The sequence below is a fragment of the Zonotrichia leucophrys genome, chromosome 15, assembly GCF_028769735.1.
Source record: "Zonotrichia leucophrys gambelii isolate GWCS_2022_RI chromosome 15, RI_Zleu_2.0, whole genome shotgun sequence".
Taxonomy (NCBI): Eukaryota; Metazoa; Chordata; class Aves; order Passeriformes; family Passerellidae; genus Zonotrichia; species Zonotrichia leucophrys.
Window position 1 is genome coordinate 10192851 of NC_088185.1, and position 25066 is coordinate 10217916.

Sequence of the window (25066 nt, forward strand, 5' to 3'; positions counted from 1 at the left end):
GGTACCTTTAGGACAAATGTTACCCGAGAACATGCCAAACAATCTGAAATTGAAAGCAAGCCCCGGTGGCTGTTGGAAGCTGTAGTCAGCTCTGCGGGGTGAACTACTGAGCACAAAGATCCCGAGAGCTGCTCTGGCAACCGAAAGAGCCCCGCTAGAGCTCTGGGGGAGCGAGCGGCGAGCGAGGAGAACGCGCTGTGCCCCTCGGGGGTGCCAAGTTCCCTCCCGGGACTTCGCCGATGTTTTGGGGGGATTTTTGGCCTGGGCCTGCGGCAGAAGGGGCGAGACCTGCCCGGGTTAGCCGGGGCCAGCAGGACCCGGTTTCCCCCGCGCCGCCCGGGCCCGGTGCCGCTGGCGGCGCCGGCAGCAGTGGCAGTGGCGGTGGCCGTGGCGGTGGCGATGCGCTGCCGGGGCCCGGCGCCGGGGGGCGGGGGCCGGGGGCGGCGGCGCTCCCCGCCCAGCCGCCGCAGCCGCGGGCCGGGCGCGGGGGGCGCAGCGGAGCGGCGGCGGCGCGCAGGGCCATGTCGGCGCCGTGCCTGCGCCTGCCCGCCGCCGGGTCAGCACCGGCGGAGGCGGACAGCGCCGGCGGCATGGAGCCGCCCGGGGCCGCCGCCCTGGAGCTGGCCCTGGAGGAGGAGCTGGCGCTGCTGGCCGCCGCCGGGGAGCCGCCGGAGCCGCCGCCCGCCGCCGCCGCCCGCGACCCCGAGCTGCTCTCGCTGATCCGGCAGAAGGAGAAGGACCTGGTGCTGGCGGCGCGGCTGGGCAAGGCGCTGCTGGAGCGCAACCAGGACATGAGCCGGCAGTACGAGAGGATGCACAAGGAGCTCACCGACAAGCTGGAGGTGAGGCCCCGCCGCGCTCCGCCCGGCCCCGGCCCCGGCCCGCGGGTTCTCCCCGCGCAGCGCGGCCGCTTCCCCGGCGAGCGGCGGGCGCGGGCCCTGCCGGGCAGCCCACGGGACGCGCTGCGGCCGTGACGGGGAAGAAAGGGTCTGAGCAATGCCTGCGAGGCCTGGGGGAGGCAAAGCTGCCGTTCTCCCCCGATCCCCCCGGCCGAGAGCCGGCGTGTGGGGCCGGGGCCGGGCTGCAGCACCGCGCTCCGGAGGCTCCTGGGGGGCCCTTCTGCCCCAGGACCACCTGGGAGAGATGTGCGCGGCTCATCTCGTCACAGAAATACCTCGGAAGTTAAATTTGCACAGCAGGTACTGAGCTACAGAGCATATGTGACCCTTATGCTTAAGCTGTTGCAGCTAAGGCTTTAGGCATGGCAGGAGATAAGCCCTAATGATACATCGCTCTTAGCTGCTGGCTCTAAAAAATGCCTACAGGTATCTGGAGAGAGCTCTTTGCCAGGAACTCGGGGGATTGAGCTATTTATTGATTTTTTAAGATAAAATAGAGCTATTACAAAGAAAAGGACTTGTGCAGGCAGCTTTTTTTTTGGAACGACTCTTGCCCAATTGTGAGAGAACCACTATTATTCACTCTTCCTCATAGCTGCTCTTGAAATTGTATTTCTTCCAATAAGTAATACTGCTTAGAAGGCTAAGGAAAGCCTCTCTCACCTTTCTGGAGAGAGTTTGAACAGTGCTGGATTAACATTCACATTTAAAGTCACAGCCCTAGACCAGTCCTTTCTGCACAGTCCTGAATATTCCTGTATTCCTTCCTCACAGACTTAACATTTCTCAAGTTCAAGAGGATTTGTGAAATTACTGTATGCCCTTTGTTCTCCTGACAAAAATTCCTCTCTCTTATTAAGCTTGTCAGTTACCTCAGCTGATCCCTTCCTTTTTGCAAGGCAATCTCCCTGCCTTTGCTATTTTAATAAAAAAATAGTGAAGGTGACATTTGCTCAAATTGTTGCTTAGTGGCTCTGTTTATCAGATGAGAATTTCCCGGAGTATTAAAATTTTCCCGAGTGAATGTTTCCAGGTTGATCTTTAAGTCAGAACAGACGTATGTGGTGTTGTGCTGACATGGTTTTCCTTAGGAGTTGGAGTAAAACCTTTCCTACCATTACAGGAAAAATGCACGAGTTTAGGTACCCAGCAAGCTGCCTCTTAGGGAGTTCAGGAGCCTCAAATACCACTCACTGCTTGCAAAATGTAGAGGTGAAAAGGAGAGGGGAGAAACTACGACTTTATAGTAATTTAAATAACATCCCACAAATGTTTACCTCTGCTCTCACAGGCCCATTCAGAAGGTAAAGGAAGAGACTGTAAACACAACGGGCTGTTTACATATTTTCATCCCATTACTATCACCCTAACTTCCCAGTGGAATAACAGATTGCTATTTTCCAGGCTACCCATTTGAGAGGAGTTAGTGTTATCTACTTTAGGGTCATTTTTTTTTCCATTGTCTTTGGCAAATTTAACCCAGTGCTGCTTCACACAAAAATCAAATTTCAACATTAATCTTCTAAAACACAAGCTTGATAATCCCAGCCTCTGCAGATTAAATCTCGGCCTCCTCCTGTTGCCACTGAAGTGAATAAAATTTCACAATAAGCTTTTTTATTTCAGAGGAGCAGAGAGGAAGGACCCACAGCTGTTCCCTCCTTCCCTGTGCTGAGAACTTTCTGATGGTGACACAAAGCAAAGTCTCAGATGAGATCCTTGCCGACAGCCTGATATAATGATGTTTAGCACTTAAAAGGAGATATTTTGTCCCAGTTCACAGTTCAGAATTGGTTACAAGAGCTCAGTGAAGCCTCTCCATTTCACAACAGCCAAGCTCCTGGTCTGCTCATTGGGTGCTTTGCCTCAAGATTAAATCTGTTCTAGTTTTGTGGGTTCATTGCTGAGGTACAGCATTCCTGCCATGCACCTACTCTGGCAAACCTTTCATTTCACAGCCTGAATTTAAATTCATTTCTAATCATGAAATTAAAGTTCTGTAATAAATTCTGATATGTGATCCTAGACAGTTTTATCCTCTCTAAGGGATTGAAACAGTTAATGGTGCTGTTTCTCTGACACACAGGAGCCTGCTGTGTCCAAGCACTTTACAGTATGAACCCTCTTTATCAGCTGGGAAACCTCCCCTTGCTTTCATCTGTTCAGATGAGGACCACCCCAGCTAAGTTGAAGATAGCTGTTTTCAGAAGAAAACATCTTCTAGAAAGCAGTTCTGTTTAAAAATCAATGAGCAGCTGGTGAATGGAGAGACAGACACTCAGGAAACAAGAAACTCCCCTCCTGAGGCCAGCAGTTTGCCCTATCAGCACTAGGTGCAGAAATCCCCTGCAGGTGCTGGGGTGAGGGCAGGCCAGGAGAGATGGCTGCTGACAGGAGCAGGAGGGACCAGTCAACACATCTCCTCTGGCTTCTCCTCCTCTTTGCAACAGCCTCTCTGTGCCCCCATGCTCTGTTCTGGTTTCTCTGTCACAACAGAATAAACTTCATATGCTTCACCTTCTTCTAATGCCAGCCTTTGTGATGGCCATTTACTGGGGCTCTGTGTAGTGGAGATTTTCTTTTGCAGTGAAAAAACTAAAGTGCTTTTTAAATGATTGACGAGGCTTATCGGTGGCTTCTAAATCACATTTGGGTGTCTGGGGCACTTCAGCTGCAGTGCTGCTTCTCAGCAGGCTGAAGTTCCACTTTCCATTTAGAGAAGGCCCTGGATCTTTCTAAACGTTGCCTAGCAGTGAAAGAGGCAGAGCTATAAAAGACAGAATTTTCAGTGTGCTGCTGAAAGTGAAATTGTGGCTGCTCCAGCCACACTTGGACTACAAACAAGATTTCTTTGCAATGGTTGTCATGGGCCAGGTGCTGGGATCTCATGCCTACCTATTGCATTAAAATATTTATATTACTGCTTAGCTCTCATTTGCAAGGATGCTCATTCTTTTAGTGTCTGAAACATGGGGAAATCCCCTACTATGGGCCACTGTTTTTAATCAACTTTCCTTCATATTTAAGGGTTTTCATGAAAGTCTGGAATTTGCAGAAGGATTTGAAGGGCACAAGCAACATGCTGCTACACTGGGCTGGAAGGAGCATAGGAAATAAGGAGATAAGGATTTGGGGATCAGGTGAAGAAAGAGAAAACATGGCATCTGTGTGGCAGAGCAAAAAAAGGTGGAAGATTAGCAATACACAGGCCAGAAGCTGGAGAGGTACTGGAGGGTTTTGACATTCAGACCTGCTTGGGAAGGTGACAGGGACCCTGCCAGGGAGGCTGTGTGTCATCAGCAGTAGGCACCCAGGGGAAACAGCCCCCTCACAGCCTGTGTTTCTAACAAGCAATAAAAAGCCACTTCACATAAATGCAGTGCAATTTTCTTTTCCACCTAGCAGGTTTATTTTTCCCTCCTATCAGAAGTGCCATGGGAATTGTTCACCAGGGAACAATTCACCTGGGAGAAATAGGCAAGTGCTTGGCCCAGTGGGTTTCTGTTCTTTTCTAAGACACATTCCTTAAAGACTGGGGAATCTGATAAAGAGTAGCAGGAGAATATTCTGGGGATCAGAGGACAACCAACAAGGAGAGGACTCCCGTTTTTCAGGTTTCCTGCTGATCCTGAGACGTGCCCATGTCCCCAATCTGTGACTGTTCTAAGTAAATGTGTGTCTTCAGCCACCAAGGGAAATTCAAACTCAGGGTTTTGGAGCAGGGATTCTTTCAAATGGGCACAACATAAATCTGCTTTGACCTGATTTGCAGCTCTGTTTCAATCAAGCCCTCATTTAACTGAGCCTGTAAAACATGTAAAAGTTTCACCAGATTGGTGCTGTCCCTCATTTTCCAGCCAATCCAAAGCAGAGCAGAGTCTCCAGAACTTAGAGTGGTTTCTAAGAAACCTGAACCCAGAACATGGATGTACATAATGTCTATAGCAACCAGTTCATTGCATCCATTGCCATTCCAGAGCAGGCTGCATCAAACAATGGAGTTACTGTGCACTATCAAACTCTCAGACACTAATTAGGTCAGGAATAGAAGGAGCAAATGGATAGATGATTCAGCTGTTGTTCATGAGACCCATATGACAACAAGGATGCTTCATCTACATTCCTCACCAACAGTGAGGGTATACAGTTTGTGTATTTTGACTATAAAGGCAATTTTAAAAAAATTATGCCACTGACCACTGAAATATTGCTTTGGAGTTAAACTAGGCTCTGCTAAATCAATTGCTCTGTCTGACCTATATATCTCGCCTATTGACATGCAGCCTACTTCACTCTTTTGGCAGTTATTTCAGTAAAAATTCAATGTGCTGAACTCCAGTGGCCAAGGACAGGCCAATTGCTGGAAATGGAAAATGGCTTTAGTGCCAGTGACCTGCCCTGATGTGGAATTGTTATCTCCATGGCATTGTCACGCTCCAGCACCATCCTCTTTCCTGCACGAGGTTTTAGCCCTAGCATAGAGGAGGAAAAGGAGACATTGACCCCTTTTCCCTCCCTTCCTAACCTCTTCTCCCCCATCACGTAGCACCTGGAGCAAGAGAAGCACGAGCTGCGGCGGCGGTTTGAGAACAAGGAGGGAGAGTGGGAAGGAAGGGTGTCCGAGCTGGAGAGCGACGTGAAGCAGCTGCAGGACGAGCTGGAGAAGCAGCAGGTGCACCTGCGCGAGGCCGACCGCGAGAAGACGCGCGCTGTCCAGGAACTCTCCGAGCAGAACCAAAGACTCCTGGACCAGCTCAGCAGGGTGAGTCAGCTGGCTGGCACAGCTGGGCACGGACAGGGGCACAGCTCTGCTGTCATCCCCCTCTGGGGCAAAGGAGTGGGGAAGCTCCAGCTTCCAGGGAAACAAAGGGTTCTGCCTCTGGTTATGTTACACAGGTGTTGTGATAACACACACTGCCTTTAAACTGATTTTACACCTCTAAGGAGTGATGCATTTCTTTGGCAAAACAGTTGTGTTTCTGGGTTGAGTGGTCATTTACTGCATAGTTATCTCTCTCAACTGTTTTTATATCTAGAACTGATGTAGAAAATCTGTTTCTAATTTACTAATAGGCTGAACAAATTTAGCATGCAAGAAGAAGGCTAATCTGCAACAGTGGGACGAAAAGCTTTTTGCAGGCCTCCCTCTTTTGAGATACATTGGCTGTGATGTTGTAGAATTGAACATACCATGTCATTCTCAGATGGTGTGTCACTACAGATAACTTTGCCATGGTTAGATGTGTGAGAACCTACTGAAATTCCTTGGAATGCCGTGTTTCATCAAAGAGCTTAACTTGCCTGTGAATGAAAGAGGATTTATAGTGAGGCTGCTACAAATCAGCCTAATTGACTGAATACTTGCAGCGTGAGTTTCTTTCTGACAGCAAAAGACTTAACAGTTTCTGCCTCCTTCCCACAGAAGTTAACCTGTCTTCTGGAATTAAGAGCCTTGATTTTTTTCCTCCCCACTGGACAGTTAGTACAAACCATAATTTTAATGCTTGAGAACACAGTTACTCCAGCAGACGAAAGCATTTGCTTGTTATCAGTTGCTTATTCCTAAAATAGCATAGAACAAAAACACACACAGATTCAGGCTGAAGAGGCCCACCTCATGCTGTAAGAACTTCTCTCAGACTAAATTCTGTCAGAGCTGTGTCTCTGGGGCTGACACAGGGATTTTGCCTATGGGAGGGTGGACACCTCAACCCCAGCACTGGGATCCAAGGACTCTGAAGAGGGCCAGATCTACAGGTCTTCACTCAAGCTGTGTGTGCAGCTGTCCTGTGCCTCCGGAGGTGAGAGGAGCTAGTGTTGGGTATGACACTCTGACACTTGAGGAAATCATTCCTCATTCCACTGTAGATTTTCTTGTCAAGGATTTAAAAAGTCACTTATTCCAATTTGGTTAACTAACTTTAAAAAGAAGAGAGAAAAAAAACCCAAAAGGACCTGATCTTCCTTAGCTCAGGAATGCTACTAGTTTGTCCATGTTTTTAAAGCAATGTGTCCCAAGTGAGCTACAGATCTTTCACCTTTTCTCTGGACAGAGCATATTCCACATACACCATGGATGAGGATTTCCACCCAAGATTGCACAAGCCCTGTGTTGTGTCAGGTTTCTTATCCAGGGCTAAGAACTTGGCTCCTTCTGTGTGTGTATGATTTCTCTCACTGGCTGGGGAATGTAAGATTTGTTATTGTCCCAGCATAAGCACAAACTGGAAGAACAGACTAGAAGGTAGGAGAGGCAAACCAGACAGCTTGTTTTGGGCTTTTAAACCAGATGGGATTATCCTCATGTGATACTTGTGCTGGAGGAACCTCTCACAGCCAGATGCTCAGAGAGCCACTCCACAAAGCCTTGTCAGAGGAACCACCAAGCTTACCAGCATGTGGTGTCCAAGCATGGGTTTTGTGCCCTTAACTCCCTGTTAGTGCCAGAAATGGTCTTCACTGACCCACTTCAGAACTGCCACATTCAAAAATGCTGAATATTGCTGCTGCCCTCCCCATTGCAGCCCAGCCCTGCTCCCAGCCTGGAGGACAGTTTTTCTCCAATGCAGATAAGCTCTGACAGAGACAGAGCTGATGTTTGCTGAGGCACGATTCAGTGCTCATTGAGTTTGTCACCTGGCCAAAACTTGCCAGTAGCTCAAATACAGCAATGGGTATAGCAAGGGTGTAAACAGTCCTCCCACAGTCAGGAAAATCTGTACAAATTGAAAGAGAGTAGGGAACAATCTGCTGTCATTCTCAGGGCTTTAGCTGAGGCTTTTTAAAATCTTAGCATTATATTAGCTGCTTAATATTCTATATTTGCTGCTCCATAGTGTATTTGCAGTCTCATGTGTCTGGTTTCTTATTCTGAAGAGGTTACACATGTAATCCCTGAGGCAGTGGCACTGCCTGAACCCTGCACCCATGTAGTTCTGGCTCCTGTTACCACTTAGGCTTCCAATTAATAAAAAGGACAAATAAGAGTAGCATGGATGTGCTTGCCATAGGCTGGAGTCTCTCCTGGGATCATGAGCTGAGCACTGAGGAGGAAAAGTCCTACAAAGAGGTGCTGTAACAGCTTCTGTGAGGTTTAAGGTGTTGCTGGTATCCTCCTTTTGTTCCTGGCTCTGCATTTGTGTCTCCGTGGGTTGTTTGGGAGCAGAGGGTTATGAGAAGTCTGGGATAAGGTGATGAAAGCCTTATTCAGAGCCTCAAGTCTGCCCCATCCTGCTTCACTCACAGGACACATAGACAGGCTTCCTTCTGGTAGAGTCATTCTACACTAAAAGCTCCTTAAATTTGAATTTCTACCGTTTTTAGCAATTAACACCTCATGGCCCCACTTAACAACATTTGATCATCTCACTCCTGGAGAAGGTATCCCCTTGGCACTGGGCTCTGTGTGTTGAATTACAGTCGGCCTCAGGAGTTGCCAGCCCACATGGTCCTGCTTGCTTCTTCTGGATTCCCTGGGCTTCAGCCTCTTTTATCTCAAAGCAGGGCAGCAGCCACCATCTCCTCCATCCTGCCCCTCCTCCTTCCTGCTGCTGCCATGCTTTCACCAACTAATTAGTCCTTAGGACATTTTTTAAACTCTGCCTTCCCTAGAGATGAAAAGCCAACACATACTCACTTTGTCTAAACCTGGCACTAATGCCAACCAACCAAGCACACACACCCACACAAGGACAGCAAGGGGACCTGGAAAGCTCTGTCTTGCAATTAATGCCTGGGACTGAAAAAATCCATCATCAGTTCCAGCAAAGACTGATAAGGAAAACTCAAGGATAGGAATTTTAAGTCCATTCCAGTATCTAAAAATTAGCCTCTTGCCTCTGTCACCAAGAGGCTAAAATAAGGTCCTTAAAAAGTTTTGAGGTCTTCCAATGAGGTGGTGATATAGGAGAACTTTAAATATCTAATAATAGTAAGTAGGCTATAAGGAACTTTGCCTCCTCTTGAAATACAGCCTTTGGTTCTCTGCTTTTAGCAGAACAAAGATACTGCCTGAGGTTAGAGCAGCATTAAACCATGGGGAATATTTGGTTGGCTGGACTGGGAGCACATGATGAAAGACATGATTGAAATGCCAAAGAGCAAGTTTAAGACCTCCACAGTATTTTTTAATTTGCTACACGATGATTAAAATCCCTTCTGCACATTGCTTTGATTTCCCTCCCCCTGCCTCAGCACAGCAAAGGGTGCAGGAGCTCTCAGCAGTGTGTCCACACCAAGCTAAATGCCAAGTTTACCAAGGAGAACTGAAGAGCTCCTCATGAGCAGTGTGCCAGGGTACAAACCACTCACCAGAACTGCTCAGAGCTAAAGGATGAGACAAGGAACAGTTCTGCTGAGAAAGTCAAGGCTTGGGAATTATTACATGTTCTGTTTCCAGCTCCTTCAGTCTCTCCCATCTGTTTCAGTTCCCCACAAGGATAAAAAAAGAAAAAGAAAAAAGAAAAACACAAAAACCACAATCCTATGCCTTCTGTCATTTTATGGAGGAGTGTGTACAGGGAAAGGTCTCCTCTTACATGTGCCCACAGCAGGTAGCACAGCAAGAGTCTGTCCCCACCTTTGGGCTTCTAGGAGTTACTAATACAAATAATAATAACAAGCCGTCATCTTCCTATAATGAGACAGCATATTACTACTTTCTCAGGAAGTGAATGAAAAAAGACTTCCACGCTGTTTCTGAGTGCCTTCACCAGATGGCTTTCCCACACATTTCCTGCTCCCCAGCTCTGGCTCCTGGAGCTGTTTGCTGCGTGTAGCTTGGGCGAGGCTCATGCTGCCCGGTTCAGCTGGGCTTCTTTTGTGGTTCATGGAGCACCGGGAGCGATTTCACAATGTCAGGCTCAGGTAGGTTTTGCAATGCAAATCTGTTTCCCGGGGCAGTGGCAGAGTGTCATCTTGCACTGCTGAAACAGCTCCTTGTGTTTAGAGGGGAACGCTGGGCTGCTGTGGCATCCCTCAGAGGGGCCCTCCATCACCAACTCCTTGGATTCACTCAGCATCCAGAGCCAGCATGCTGCTACAAAGAATGAGGTGTTTCAGTCAATCCCTCTGCTACAGCAGGAACAGGAGCAGCCAGCCCACAATTCTCCAAAGGAGGTATTATTTACTAACCACAAAAGCCTCCTTTCAGTAATATTTCAGTTGAAGTTTCTCACTTCATGCTCTAACATGCAGGATGTTAGAGAACTGGCAGGCACTGCCTGGCTTTGCTTTGAAAGAAACAGGTTTTTATTTAAGAACAAGCTAACCATAATGTGTTCTCCTTTCCAAATTACTTGTATTTTAAATACATCCTTTTTTGGTCAAGAACACAGGAGAGGCAGATCTGTTGTCAGTTATTTGAAGAGATTTTTCTGAATGGTTGTTGCTGGGTCTATCAGCATAGGAACAATGTTGATTTTAAGAAATTCAGATTATTCACTGAAAAAGAAAGTTATTGGAAGAAGTGTGCTGGGCAAGATGCACTGCTTTTGCCATGCCAGACATTTGTAGCAATTGCACTATGAATTATGTCTTTAATTCCTTATTTTATCTATACAGGTGCTTAATGCAAACCTCCTTATGTCTTGTTTATTAAATTGTCTCCAATAGCCCAGCAGGGTCTATTGGGAGCTCCATCCTTAGCAGAGATGCAAGTCAGGCTGAATTTAAGTCCTGCTTCAGGGGGTTTATTTTTAACCAAAGATCCTGAGTGAACCTGGGCTAAAGAAGAGTGTTGTTATTACATTGTTGTATTTATATTTCTAGAGTCCCATACCTCCTGGGTGGTTTATTCACACACAGCTCTTCACAGCAGTGTTACTCCTGCTTCTTCATCAGGGCTCCTCCAAGGCTCTCCCTGACCAGCCAACCCACCCCCTTTTATCCCAGTTATCTTCATTAGCCACAGCTGCCACCCAGTTAAGGACATCAGAGCTGCAGCCCATTTAGAACTACTAGGATTGGGGCAAGGCCACTTATACAATACATATATTTTACTAGGACTCCTACTATAGAAGAGTTGCTTTTACTCTCCCTACATTTCAAGGTGCAGATCAACCACTACACTGAATTCTTTTTCATAAAAACTCTCCAGTTTTTACTCGTCAAAATGTTTACAGGACCTATTTAGTGAGTAGATTATTAGAAGGAGCTCTGCACTGAACTCCTCAAGCACAGAGTCCTGAGTAGCAAATCTTCACCTGCATCACCACTGAGCAGTCCAAATTCAGTGGAAGGGGAGATTGCAGGAGAAAGGGCAGCACTGCTTCCTGTTGAAGGGGCTGAAGGACCTGCTTGTCACGGCAGCTTTGGTGGGGCTGCTCATTCCCTGGGGGAAGGCAGACAGCCCTTGAGCACTGTTTTGTGCCTGGCATGAGGCACACACTCGTGTCACACATGCTGAGGTGAGAGGAAACAGACACCAGCACCAGACAGAGCCGAACAGTGATTCCAGTGAAGCTCCCAGTAACCTCATTCCCCAGCTCCCCACCCCTCTGGAGCATCAGCAGATCCTCACGCCACATAGCCAGATCCCTGATCACCCAGGGAATACTAATGAGAAATGAGGCTCCTTCTCTCCAGTTGCTTCTCCTCTAGCAGAGAGCACTTGTTAATAATTCAGCTTCGTGCCACATCAGGCCTGGAGTGCTGAGGCTTTCCATGCTGAGGCTGTGAATATAGGACGTGACTGCAGCTGCCTGCAGAGTCCTTCAATGAAATGACTCAGTGCCCTAGAAGGTAATGGAGAAACACCTTGAGGTCACTGCTGAGTGGCACTTGTCCTTCTGAGAGAACAAGGAGAGAGGCTCAACCCTCTGCTGAGAGTCAGCCCAAGCCTGTAGCACCCATTAACCCCATTTTAGGACACACAGAGCTTTGGGACCCAACAGGAACAGGGCCATCCAGATATCAAGGAATAAATACAGGAAGTGCCAAAGTAATTTCAGCAAACATGAGAGGGAGCACCCCTACAGAATTTGCTCAAGGATTTTGCACACACTCATTTTGTGAAAGATTTTTACCCTTGAGTCCTTTGGCTGATGAACACTTATGGAATGGGCAGAAAGAGAATGGGCTGTAGTGATAGGACAAGGGGGAATTGGGAAAAATTAAAAGAAGGGAAATTTAGGTTAAGTATTAGCAAGAAGGTCTCTCCTGTGAGGGTGCTGAGACACTGGAGCAGGTTGCCCAGGGAGGTTGTGGCTGTCCCAACCCTGGCAATGTTTAAAACCAGGTTGGACAGGGTTTGGAACAGCCTGGTCTAGAGAGAAAATTCCCTGCCTGTGGCAGGGGGAATTGGGACTAGATGATCTGTAAGGTCCATTCCAATCCCTTAACATTTCATGCTTCTATGAAAGCTGTGCATGGAATAAAACAGGGGCTCCTGAATAGCAAAGCCCTCCCTAGGAAAAGGATTAAACTACTATTTAGATTAGAAAAAAATGTTCCTGCTAAGGCAGTGGAACTACACAAGTCGCTGCTGCTGGGCAAAAGGATGGTGGCATCCCTGGGTCCCAGGGGCTGGGTGGGACCCTCACCCTCCCCTGGGGCAGCAGAGCATCCCCTCCGTCCCCGGGGACCCCTCGCCGTTGCTGATGATGACAGCACGGCATGTCCCGGCTGGTGCTGTTGCCGTGGTAACCGGGTGTGATTTCTGTGCCTGTAACGCCACGACAGTCAGGGACACGCAGGGAGACGCACTTGTGACGTCCGAGGCGGGCGGGCGGTGGCCGCGGCCCGTCTGCCACCCCCGTGGGCTCGCCTCGCTGCCGGGCCGTGTTCTCTGCAGCCCCCGCGGGCCCCTCCCCGCCTTCCCTCCTCTGCTCACGGCGATTTCCCCCCCCAAAACCGCGCTGGAGCGGTACCAGCCCCAGGCAGCCTGTTGTCTGTACCATCCACAATGAGCTCCTGAGCCTGCTGGGACAGACAAACATTGTACATCCTGGGTGAAAAGAGCCCCTCGTGAGCAGATCAGTGAGCCCACGCAGTGACCCTGCTGGGGATTTGGCACAGAGCATCTCCCGGGAGTCCAGCTCGGCCGTGGCACCAGGGAAATGATTGTCTGCCCGAGGCACTGAGCCTGCAGGCTGTGCACGGCTCATCTCCCACCCTCCGAGGCTGTCGTGCCTGGATGAGGCAGCACGGGCTGCCCCGGGAGCCATCACAGAGCCACTCCTGTCGCACCACCCCCCCTTTCGCCGGGCAGCACATCTGCAGGAATGAGTGGACAAATACACGTAGGTGTGAAGCCCTGGGTAGTCAGCCATACACTGTTCTTCCTGCACTTCAGCTGAGCTCATAGCCCAGCTTTCTCCTCTGGCAAGTGGTCCTAGAAGACATTTCAAAAGTTCATGCAAGGCTTCTGTCTTGAGACATCAGCAGCACCTCTAATCTGTGAACATCTGAAAGCCAGAATCCAACATAAAACTGAAGCTGAACTTGTCCTGGAGTACGAAGATAAAATTCTGAATGAGTCCTTTCCTCCCTTCTTACACTGCACTAAAATTTTTGAGTGGCTATTCTGTTTACATCCAGGTTGTTTATTGGAATTGTTTTATTATGCAGTAGCTCAGAGGTATGAACACATGGGCAGAAGAAATTTTTTCAAAATATTTCTGCTTATTCACACTTGCTGTAAACACTTCCTCCAGGAGATTCTAGAAAGTAGGACACAGAAGGTGTTTGTATCCAGCCACTGCATTACTAGCTAGAACCAGAGACAAACATGATTGAAAGCTTTGCAAATAGCTACATAAGAAAAAACCAATTAAAAGCATTTGATCTTTAAAGACCCACTCTGGCTTATAAAGTTTGCACACCTTATAATGAAAGTCTTGTTTTTTCAAGCAGCCTTGCTTTTTCTAAATGCAATTTAGTAGACAATAGCTCAAGAGGGAAGTCTCTTCTACACTGAGAGGGTTTTGCCAGCTGTATTGAGTGCTCTGATTACCCATGAAATCAGAGGCCTCTTGCAAAACAGCCAAGAGCTTAACCAACATTTTGTTTAGAATGGCATTTAGCAGAACCCAGTTTATTTTGAGCAGAGATACAGGATCAGCAAGACACTCTTGTTGACTTCTGGTGGCCACAAAGCAATGCAGAGCTGGCTCGTGCTTGGCAGCACCACCACAGGGATGGGAAATGCCACCTCAGACAGGGACACAACAGGATCCAGAGGCAAGGGTGCAACAGAAAACAACTGACATAAGTCAAGGGACCTGCATGTCAGAGCAGCTGGAGTAAAAGGCTGCTCATAAGCAGCTCAAGGAAGCATTTCATTTGTGGGAGATACAGGCTGGCCTCACAGCCTCAGTAGTTGTCCTTCTGCAGAGGCTCAGTTCTGTAGATGCCAAGTCCTGCAACAGATTTCCATCATGGATGGGATTCCTGTCAGTGTTTGAGGGGGGACAGAAGTGCTGAGGTCAGAAGTGTTGGGAACAATTCCATTAACTGTTCTCTCCCTCTCCTAACTATTCTTGCCTGGAAGGTTCTAATGTTGAAGCATGGAAAGAACATTTTTAAACTGAGGGACTGCTTGGATAGTTTCAGCTGGGTTATGACTCTATGAAGATTAGCACAGTAATGCAGATGTGTCATAGCTGCAGAGCTGTCACAGAACAGGTACACGACCTGCTGATGTTTGGGTAACTAAAGTATCCAGCTCACTGGATTTGCCCTTTAAATGGAATCCTTCCGTTCCTTTGCACTTCAGTGCACCAAGATAACGAAATTTAACCTTGTGATTGCTTTGTTCTCTACATCCTTTAAACTCTGTTCCTGAACCCACTTCCAGACTTGGCACAGTTTTGTAGTGACAGGGGTGCTCTTAGAAAGCTGTTCCATTTGGCAGCTATTTAGCCTGAGCTGTTTCTGGTTACTTGTTGAACAAAGCCCCATTGTACTTGGCTGTCTACAAGCTCAAATCCAGGAAAATGGATGTCTTTTACAATTCAGGTGTAGATTTGTCACTCACACTAGGACCATTAGACAGGTACAAACCTCAAGACTTGCTGGAGGGAAGGGTCTGTATTTACAGAAGAGATCCATAGTCCCAATTGCTTTTACAGGTGAAGTCTTTCAGGACAAAAAACACCCACAAATTTCAAGAGAAGGCCTTTTGGAGAAGTACCTAAAGAGTTCTCATTGTTTCTTTACTTGGTTAGCAAGGGATTGGCATAAATTCTATTAACACCAGGAAACTGAGGCACTGACAGACTTTTCAATGTAAACCAATAAACAAGACCTGAGTGAATGAAAAATCTCCACTCAGGCAGAGTACACAAGAGTTTGAGCTTTTCTTGATCTTATAGAATGGGGATGAACTGGGGTGGGGCTTGTTGTTTGCTTTTAAGACGTGGAATAGGAATTTAGTGCTCTGTGCCCCACACTGACAGCATGACAGGGTAATGCTAGTGCTCAGACATTACTCCTTGACCAAGTATAGGCTTTCTTCATTCTCCATGTCCCTTACATAAATGGCCATGTGTATAAATTGCAGGATAAAAATTAGATGGACATTTAAAAAGCCCCAAAAACCAGCTGTAAGTTTGGCTGAGTAGGAGAGATGGCCCAGAAACTCTACAAGGTCTCCATCAAAAAGGAAGCTTTTGGGAAGTGGCCAAGCAGACATCAGTCAGGGAGGGCTGGCCAATTTCTGCACTGATACGAGAAGAACTAGGCAAAGTTAAGTCTGAAACAGACCTTCTGAGGTTTCCCTTTTATGCAGGCAAGAGTTTGACTAACATCAGGTTATGTTTTCTTGCTATTCATGAATACTAAAGAATGAGGCAGAGAAACCTGAGGGAATGCTCACAAGGAATGTGTGGTCTCAAAGGCTTTGGAACTGACTTGCATTGAAACTCTACATGGACATAAAGTAATGAAAGGGTGAAAACACAAGTAAACAGGCCATTATTCAAAATGCTTGAATAGACTCAGATTTTGTGGGAGTCATATTTTCAGCAGATTTATGTTTAGAAGCCAAACAAGAAAGCCTGGCATGACCATGTTTGTTTAAAAGAGATTGTTGGTAGAATGTAGCAGTGTGATATTTGTCTAAATAACATCTATTGATCAGCTATGAAGTTGCACAGGGATTTGCCAACTCAGACTGTTCCTGTAGGTTTTTCTCTGTTCCAGAGAGATTTATTTTCCTAGGCTTTACTGGATGTTGTACTTCACTTTCTGCACAAATTCTCCCTAAATGTTGTGCTGCTCCTTTATTTCACTCTCCACTTTAGCACAAGGGACCAGATTCTTAGTGAAGTCTAACTCATAAATATTTAAACCTTTAGGGGATCCAGGCAAATGCTTATAAAATTGATGATTTCATTAATGCCACCTCTTCCTGGGGCCTTCCTGTGCCTGAGGCACTGCTGCCATGGGCACAGGCCCTCACCCTGCAGAGCTGCAGACAAGGAGGGGTCTCTGAGGCTTGGGCTGCTTTATCAGCAGAAGCTGCAATAAACCAGTTCAGGCATTATCCAATCCAGCAGCTCAGTTAATCTCTGCTTACCCAGATTAACTCTGCCATCACGAGACACAGCCCATCAGCTGCAGGCTGGCTCTCAGCATCTCCCTCCTTTCAAAGGAGTTCTTTGCATCAGGCATTCAAAACTTGGGAAATTCCTTCTGCCTTCCCATCCTTCTTAATCCTCCATCAAGAGACAGTATCAGAGTCTAAGAAGGTCAAAGTGGGGGAGAGGGAAGGAGATGGGCAGCTTTGTCCCTCACTGCATGTCACTGCCTCACCTCAGCACAGGAAGGGAAGATTTGCCCAGTGTGGGACAGCTCCAATTCACAATTTTAGTGCTTCTGGTTGCAGACATGGGCCTCCTCCAACAATCTCTGACCCTTTTCATGGCCGTGGAACACCCTGCCAAGGAAATATTTTGCTGTGTGAAACCAACAGTGCAGAAGCCTTTCCAAGCATGAACTTGTTCAAATGAAGGTATTAACTCTCTGGCTTATTTAATCTCCCTAAGTAGAGCTATAAGGCACCCCAGGTCAGGAAAAGTGGCATAATTGCCCAAAATGCCTGTCTAGACCCACATACCAAGTAGGCCATGATGCTGACCCTGCCCTCAGCTCGGTGAATGTGACACAAGCACCCAGAGCCAGGTGTCTGTGGTGCAGCTGGGCTCACCCTGCAGGGGGGAGGAATGGGCTGGCTGGCTGTAAAGCCATCAACAAACCCACACACCTCCAAGCCTGTGAGTACCTGCACACCTCCACTCTTCCCTCCCCTCACACCACTTGGCCTGAGGCACCTGTGAGTATTTCATGGTGGAGTGGACAGTTCTCATTAAGCCTCTGTCAGACTGAAATGGCTTCTTTACACTGTTTATCCTTGTGTATGCTCTGCTGATGCCACAGAGTGCAGGTGGCTGGACAGGGAACTCACAGCACTGCAAAAGCTTTGTCTGCCCCTCCCCATGAAGCCTTGGAGTGACTGCCCAGAACACAGGCTGGACAATATTAAGAGAATAACAGCAGGTGTTTATTAAAGGCCTTCAATAGGTACACCTTGGGCAGTCAGAAGCCTCCCAGAGGCTACATCCAAGATGGATGATGGTCACAAGTTTTTCACACAAAGTTTGGTCCATTTGTATATCAGGGTTCAGCTTCAGGTAATGAAGCAATTTAACCCCAGTTTGCTCCCCCCAAATTCACTTTTGTTTATACTTTTCAGGTCCTGAGGCTGTAGGGTGTCCTTGAGTTTTAGGATTAGAGGAATTGTTTTGTCTGACCAAAATATGAAGACAGTATTAATACTTTATATGGAGTTTAGAGTTATGCACTAATGCAGTACAGGATTTGAAAAATATAAAGGCTAAAATCTTAAGGCATCACCCACAGCACTGGATGAGGCCACCATAGGATAAAAGGAAAAAAATCAAGGCCAAGCTGTTGCTGCTTTAATTTCACAGGGACATTTTTTGCATGTGTACCAGTCTCCATATTCATCACAGAAGAGGTAGTACTTCAAAGGCACTCAGATAATCACTTCTTGGTGCATTCCACCAGCATCGTTAGGCAAATGTCCATAAATACCCTTCTCACATATCTTGTTTCACTCAGATTATCCTTGTCTCCTTGGCAACTGTCAGATGATGTATAATGCTGGCAGGGATTAGCCCCAGTGAGCCTCATAACCCTCGTGTAAATTCCGACTCTGTGAAGGGACCTGGCCAAAACACTCCTTTCCTGGTAAGGTTTAATTGTTGCCATAAACAATATTAAATCCTAGACCCTTTCAGCAAACCTGAGTAAGGGTGGAAATCAATAGAGAGCTTTTTAATTGGCAGTATTTGTCTTGTCCTCTAAATAAATAATTTTGAGACTTGGATATACTTGGTGTTTCACAGCTTGACATGTAAAGCTGTATTTTGAATCAGTGCTTGAGAGAAGGCTTGTGCTGAAAACTTGGCTCTAATATCTTTATCTCCTTCGTCCCTTGCTGTCAGTGGGATCACACTGGGAAATTCCAAATCCCTGCAAGAGCTTAATAAAATTATGCTTCACTTCAACCCGTTAATTTCTGAAAACTACCCAGGGTTCAGGTCATCAGTTGGTGTGCACACACTGTCTGACATGGGTTGTACTGAGACTTTGTGCCTTTGAGCAAGCAGCTCTGGTTTGCACCCTCGTACCCCACTGCTCAGGCAGACATGACCAAAACATCAAGTCAAGGAGCTTCAACACGTGCTCCACTTGCATGAAGCTTGTCTCTACTCCACATGGTATGTGGGTCTGCTGAGGAGGATGTTCCTTGTCTCATGTGGCATCCTGGGCACCCAAAGCCAGCTTTTGCCATGTGTGGCACTGCCATGAGACCTGTCTCCACATAGGAAATACAGAGAGTGCCTGTGCATGGAGCTGAGCAGCCCTGCGTTAGATACAAGTGATAAGAGCTGAAGATCTAAGTGATAAAAGCCTACCTGGGCTGCAGTAGTGACATGGTTAAGCCACTTGTTCCTTCTTGAGTCCACTCAGTGCTTTATAACTTGCCAGACTGGGGATATCTGCTCGAATTCAACAGAACAACAAAAAATATCTTTACGCAAAGCCAAGGAAAGGAGGCTGAAATCAGCACCAGCCTCAGGAACAAAACCAAATCCAGACATACTGCAGCAGAAATAATAGTATTTCTGTAATTGAGCAAGCAAATCTCTGGCATAGCATTGTGTCTAAAAATGAATTCAACAATGTGTCATGGCTGATATCTTTTAGACTAATCAACTAGAGAGAGCTGGGAGAGGAGGGGTGAAAACTTTCCAGGAGGTAGGTCACCAAACAGCCAAGCCAAGGGGTGATGGGGAAGCCAGTGACAGGCAGAAGAAAACCCAGGTCATGGCACAGGCTGGTTACCACTGATGCAGCCTGATTTTTTTGCATGCTCATGTGGACCTGTTTGCTCCCCAGCCATCTGCCAGCTCCAGCACACACCTCAGTGCATGCAAGACTTGCAAGGAGGGGGGAAAGGGATCAGTGGCTTAAGGCAGGTGATTTTTAGCACTGATAGGATGAAAGCCCTCCTAGCTCACTCACATGTCTGTGTACTGGCAGAAGCTCTAAGCAGCACCATTTTAGACACTCCAGCACACAGCAGGGGCTCAGGAGATTTAGTGCTGCTACCACTGGCTTGTGCACATAGAGAAATTCAGCTACAGCAGCAGGAGTAATAAAAACTGCTGAGAGCTGAATACCACAGTCTCTTCTGTCACTGGTCACATTACTCTTGATTTCAGGCAGCAAGAGGAAGAGAAAGTTAATCATTTATGTGCAGCAAAGCTAGGGAAGATCCCAGTTTAAAATCCTGCTGTAGTAGCAGAAGAGATGGAGTAGATCAGCCCACGATAAAGTGCAGGAGAATCCACACACACTCAGGCAAGGCAGCCCTCTCTGCTGAAGATAAAGTGATAAATGAACATACCTGGAAAGCAACTAAGGTTGCCACAGGTAAATTATGAGCATGCTCAAACAGGGCTTTGAAAATGAAGCACATTCCCAACAGTAACTTGTCAGGGAGTCTCTGAAGCTGAAAAACAGCCACCACACCAGTTTTGTTGTGTTTTTCTTGTTGCACTTTACAGTTGGTCTCCTGTTCCCTTTTTTGGCCCTAGGTAGGATCAAAAGACGCATGCACAGGGTACATGTCGTTTGTACTGACTTCTGCTTAAAAGCATCAAAGCCAAAAGCAACAATATTTTCCCTAAAGGGCAACTGTAGGGAAACTCTCCTTGTTTACAAACTCTGCCCCTCCAAGACAAATCACTGAGTGTCATCAGGAAGCTTTGGTGAAGGAGGGAAGCATGCTTCTTACCAAAGCCTCAGCTGTGAAACCTTCACAGAGAAAAGAGATCTTTTCTCAGCATCAAACACAGGACAGGCTCCTAATTCTGTCTGTGCAGTCTGAGACCTTGAGCAGTGCTTACAGGTTTGCAGGCAGCCCCACACCAGGGCTGTGGGTCAGTCCAGACCTGCCTGGCACCTGCTCCAGCTCAGCCCAGGCTTGCTGAGAGCTGGCTGTGTCTGCATGGAGTCAGCTGTCAAAAAGCAGCAGCCTCTGTGCCAAAAAAACACAGCTTCAGTGACTCTTATCCCTCTAAGCAGCATCTTAGACAGTGCAGGAAAGGGCTTTGACTTGAATGACACATGGCCTGGATTTGCAAAACCTTGGCTACAGGTACAAGTCTGAGTCTAACATGTTTGTGCCAAACTGGCTGCCCACAGCCAAGCACAGCTTTTGTAACATTTTCAGTGGACTCTCTCCCAGGCAGTTACTCTAACAGAGCTGTTGGGATGTTGGTGCAGCAGGTTTTTCTTCCTCCAATAACTCTGTACTTGTTTTCCATCAGAAAAATAGCTGAATACATGAAGGGTTGGTGACTGAGGCATCTTCCCCCATGCAGGACCATCCATACTTTACCTTTAGTGATACTCACATACACTAAACCCTGACACTCATACAGAGAGGGGCTCTTTCCAGTCCCTGATCATGATTCCCCTGCCTGTGTATGGTTTGGCAGAGTAGAGTATCCTTTATATGCCATCCCACAGCATGTCCAGCACCCACCTCATTTTTCAGCTACGTTTCCTCTCCACATCTACTTGCATTATTTTTTATTTCTAAGTACAACCTGTTGTAGGACTTCAAGTACCAAAATGCCAGCAAGTTTGCCAAAAGCTGTTATTTCAATAAAATTCATGCAGGAGCTTTTTAAAAGCAAGATTGTAGGAGGACAAAGCTGCAAGGAGAGATCCATGTTTCCAGACCTTCCCCTCATCCAGACACTGGCCACAGCTACAGCCATGCAGTCTCTCCAGAGAGAGAGACATGCCTAAGATCATTATCACATAAATAAGATCTGGCCACTTGCAGAAGTACTGAGAAACTTCCCAAAAGCTGGGTTACAGATGTGGTTTGGAAAATTATCTTCAGCTTTGAATACACCTGCTGTGAATTCAGGCTCTGGCTCACTCTAGAAATTACTATTGCATATTTGCCCCTGTGTACAGCTGGGGAGGTGCTGACTGCTCTGAAGGCCAAGCCCTGCCCTGAGGCTCTGGGAATTAAAGACCTAATCCCCTCAGTGTTTACATCTGTGCACTGCACAGGAGGTAAACATGCTGTGTTCCAGCATCTGCTGCACCTGCATCCCCAGGCTCAACCTGGGTGGAAACAGGGCTAAAAGGAGACAGAATTCCTATACTTATTACCCATGTTAATGCACTAAGTATAGATTCAGCTTCAGCAGATCAAAGTGCTCAGATGTTATTACTAACACATTGTAATTATCTTTTGTCAGCAACCACCAAGAGCAAGGTCTGCCTTGTGCTCAAAGTCTGCTCCAAAGACCTTATGCTCTGAACAGATCTTTTCATGCTGTCAAGAGGGAGAACAATTCAGATATAGCTGGAGGCTGCCAGAGTACAGGAAGAAGCACTGCTAAGTTAAATGGTGTCTGTCTAGAAGCTTTTTGTCTGCAGGTATTCAGCACAGTTCTTTTGTGTTTAGAAGGACAGATCAAGTACTAGCTGACCAAGAAATATTTTCAAGTAAAATGTTACTTAACAGCTCCAGAACAATACTTTAAGAGCATAGGTTTGTACTTTTTTATTTGAGTGCTGCAATGTGAGTTTCATGGTTTCAAGTCCATCACAAAGTTCCCAAATCTTTGTGATGGACTTGCTCATTTTCATGGCATTCACTTTCCATGTGTGACCCTATTGCACCTATCTGTGGTTAAAACATTTAGTGAAGAGGAAACTTTATTGGAATAGTTTGAAGCTGTAGCTTTCATCCTGGCCAGTATTCACTATAGAGTTTGGGTTTTCTTATTTTTCCACAAAAAGCAGCCACAAGTTCTGCTGTATTGGCTATGAGAAATCATCCTTCTGCACATCTTGCTTTAGTCAAGCCAAGCTCCAAAAACCACTTCTTAGCTCTTCTTCCTCTCACTTTTGAAATAAGTTTATCAAGTTTTAAAGGAAATGAGCAAACACACATGAGCACTGTTTTTAAGAAACAGCCTGACAGAAGTTATTTGGAATCAAACTTTGCAGGGATTTAAAAGCTAATCAAACATGTCCAGGTCAATCTACCATAAAATTTAAATATACATTTGATAAAATGTTTTCTCTCTTCCTGTCTGAAGACCTCCTGGGAGAGTTTAATATATTTTAAACCAACTCCTTGAATTTTGTTCCATCTTTTTGGCACTAACTCATTTCATATATATGGGAATGGTCACCCCTATTTTCATGCATTCAGACATGTTTGTTACTTCAGGTTTGAGCATCAAGTCTACACACACTGGAAAACTTCTGGCTTGTATTTACTGCTAATAAATCCTAAAACAGTATATTGTGAGCTTAACATGGTGTAGACATGAAGATTTCAAGAGCAGACAGAACTGTTAGCTTGCCATCAGGTATTAGATATCCCCAGTAGAACTCAGTTAATTTGCCTTCAAATAAAGGGGAGAGAGTGCTTAAAGCCAGAGACTGTAAGAAGCTTAATTATTGTCTCTTTCTTCCAGGCACAACCATTTGGGTTTGAACACCTCCAGGTTTAAGGTCTTAAGACTAAAATGATTTTGTAAAAGAATTAATTCCAGAATGGAGATTGCCTGTCCTGACTTCAGGCTACCATGTAAAGACAGCAAAGCCTCTCAGGCAGGAGGGAATGTTACATTTCTTTGTCTCCACCATTGTAACCTTCTTAATTTTTCAAAAGGTTTTAATGACCAGGTTAAGTATTTGTGTTTCCAGTTCAGTTATTTCCAAACTAGTCAGGCATTTTGTATTTCTTTGTCCTCTCATCTGACCCATGCTTTTGGCTCACTAGGAAGTTACTGGAAGAAATATTTTTCAGCCTTTAGCTCATGTAGCAAAGATAGACTGAGCTCCAGCAAATCTGGATTAAAAGCCCACATCAAAGGTAATGGCCAAAATCGTCTATCAAGATAAAATATGCCTTTTTCAGGGGGAAAAAAACTTATTAGTGGAAATTAAATATTAGAAATGCATTAGAAGTTATCTTGGAGAGCAGACCACAGAGCTTACTGAGGGAAAACATGAAGTGTCCACTTCCAAAATGTACCATTCCCTCTGCTAGTCCAGTACAGAGCTCCAGGCACTGTGCTCTTGCACAGGCACAAGGGGAATGGCAAACTTTTTAACCTGAAGGTTCCCAAACCCCCTTGCAGCAAGGGCCAGGCTGTGCTGCAATGAATTAATGTAGTGGTTTTTCTCAGCTCCACCAGACTTGATTATCGCAGCCTTTCTGCTTCCATGTGCAATAGGTAACAAATGCTTCCCTCCAGGTGATGTGCAGCATCCCCACAGCACCAGACCAGCCTGCTGGTGTCACATGTCATTACCCTCATCCTCTCCCCATCCAGGAGCCAAGCAGCTGCCAGCAAGCCCATGTTCAACTCTCTGTGCAGAGCCCCACAACAGACACAGTGCAGAGCTGTCTCATCTCCCACACTTCTTCTGCAAAGCAGGATTTGCACACAGAGCAGGAGCCACTTCGTGCACTGCTTAGCATGGTGTGTCCTCCAGGCACACTTTGTCCTCTGAATTATCTCCAGTGCTAATTTATTGCAGCATTCAAAGCATCGTGCCTCCTGCAGTCCCTCCCACAGGAAGCTGGCTGACTCATTTTTCCACACACTCTATTTTCTTCTCCACAAGAGCCAAATGTTTAGGTCAAGAATAAACCACAAAAAAAAAAAAAAAAAAAAGGGAGGCTCGTGTTTAAGCACCTCCTAAAACCAGCCCACAGCCACTTGTGAAGCTCTTTGTTTCATTCAAATAACAGACCTGGAATGTTACACCCAGGTAGAGTTACCCCCATATGGCACCCAACTGCCCTTGCAGTTCCTAATCCTGTAAATTGATTTAGCCCAGCTAATGGTTTTTGGTCTCAATCAGTTATCTGAACACTTACTAAAAGACAAGATGAAGGCCACCATTTTGCATTCATCCCCTGAGCTCTTTCCCAAAGCATTCAGGTGCTTGCCCTGCACACTGGTTTTGATGTATCACCTAACCTTACAGGAAGGGAAAAAAAAGAACATTGCCAGGAAAACCCCATCTGGTTTTTCACAGTTTGCTTAGTGATGCAGCAAAAGTCAACCATCTTTGATAAAAGGACTTTTCAAAGACACTTGAAAATAAAAAAAGCATCAGTAGTTTTTCTCCATCTCTAGCCGCACTTACACAGTTCTCCAGTCACCAGAAATATAGGAAGCAATCAGAGTCATACAATGCAAACACATTTCCTTCCAAAAACAAGAAATCCAGCTTCAGCCTGAGAAGAGCCAAGGTTTGTAGATGTTTCCACCAAGGAACTAAATATCTCCATTCTTACCTCCACCTCAAGAAGCAGGTGCCAGACCACCCCACCCCAAAATGCAAAGCCCCAGGTGCTCCCCGCTCTCTCTTTCAGCCAGTTGGGTCTCTGCCTCTCAGGTGTGAAGCCTCAGAGTTGATTTGCATTAACCCATTGCCACCCACTGCACAACTAGGGCTTGTTGAGAGGAAACACATTCTTGGGGTTTTTTATGGTAAAACCCAGGTATATAGGAGTGAGGCCAAAGGACACATTCTGCATTTCCCACTTGTCCTACAGAAGGGAAAGGGAACAAATCTGC

The 25066-nt window shown here is 46.4% G+C and overlaps 1 protein-coding gene and 1 long non-coding RNA gene across 7 annotated transcripts in view; one reads left to right on the forward strand and one right to left on the reverse strand.

Moving 5' to 3' along the window:
- The first annotated feature begins 521 nt into the window (after window positions 1-521).
- BICDL1 (BICD family like cargo adaptor 1) overlaps window positions 522-25066 on the forward strand; it is a 49258-nt gene continuing 24713 nt past the window's right edge. For all 4 annotated transcript variants that reach the window (XR_010442144.1, XM_064726855.1, XM_064726857.1 and 1 more), the window contains exons 1-2: window positions 522-842; window positions 5446-5661. Coding sequence is in view for 3 of the 4 variants with exons in the window: in XM_064726855.1 (XP_064582925.1) it covers window positions 522-842; window positions 5446-5661 (537 nt within the window). In the remaining variant the exon portion in view is untranslated. The remainder of the gene's footprint in view (window positions 843-5445; window positions 5662-25066) is intronic.
- Window positions 13575-24997, reverse strand: LOC135454553 (uncharacterized). Of its 3 annotated transcripts, XR_010442134.1 has the most exons (4): window positions 24784-24997; window positions 19837-20022; window positions 18842-18925; window positions 13575-16776 (listed from the first exon to the last, which is right to left on the reverse strand). It is a non-coding gene; the product is annotated as an uncharacterized LOC135454553 (long non-coding RNA). The 3 variants fall into 3 exon arrangements; XR_010442133.1 differs by lacking the exon at window positions 19837-20022 and having other exon boundaries at window positions 24784-24982; XR_010442135.1 differs by lacking the exons at window positions 19837-20022; window positions 24784-24997 and adding an exon at window positions 24633-24748.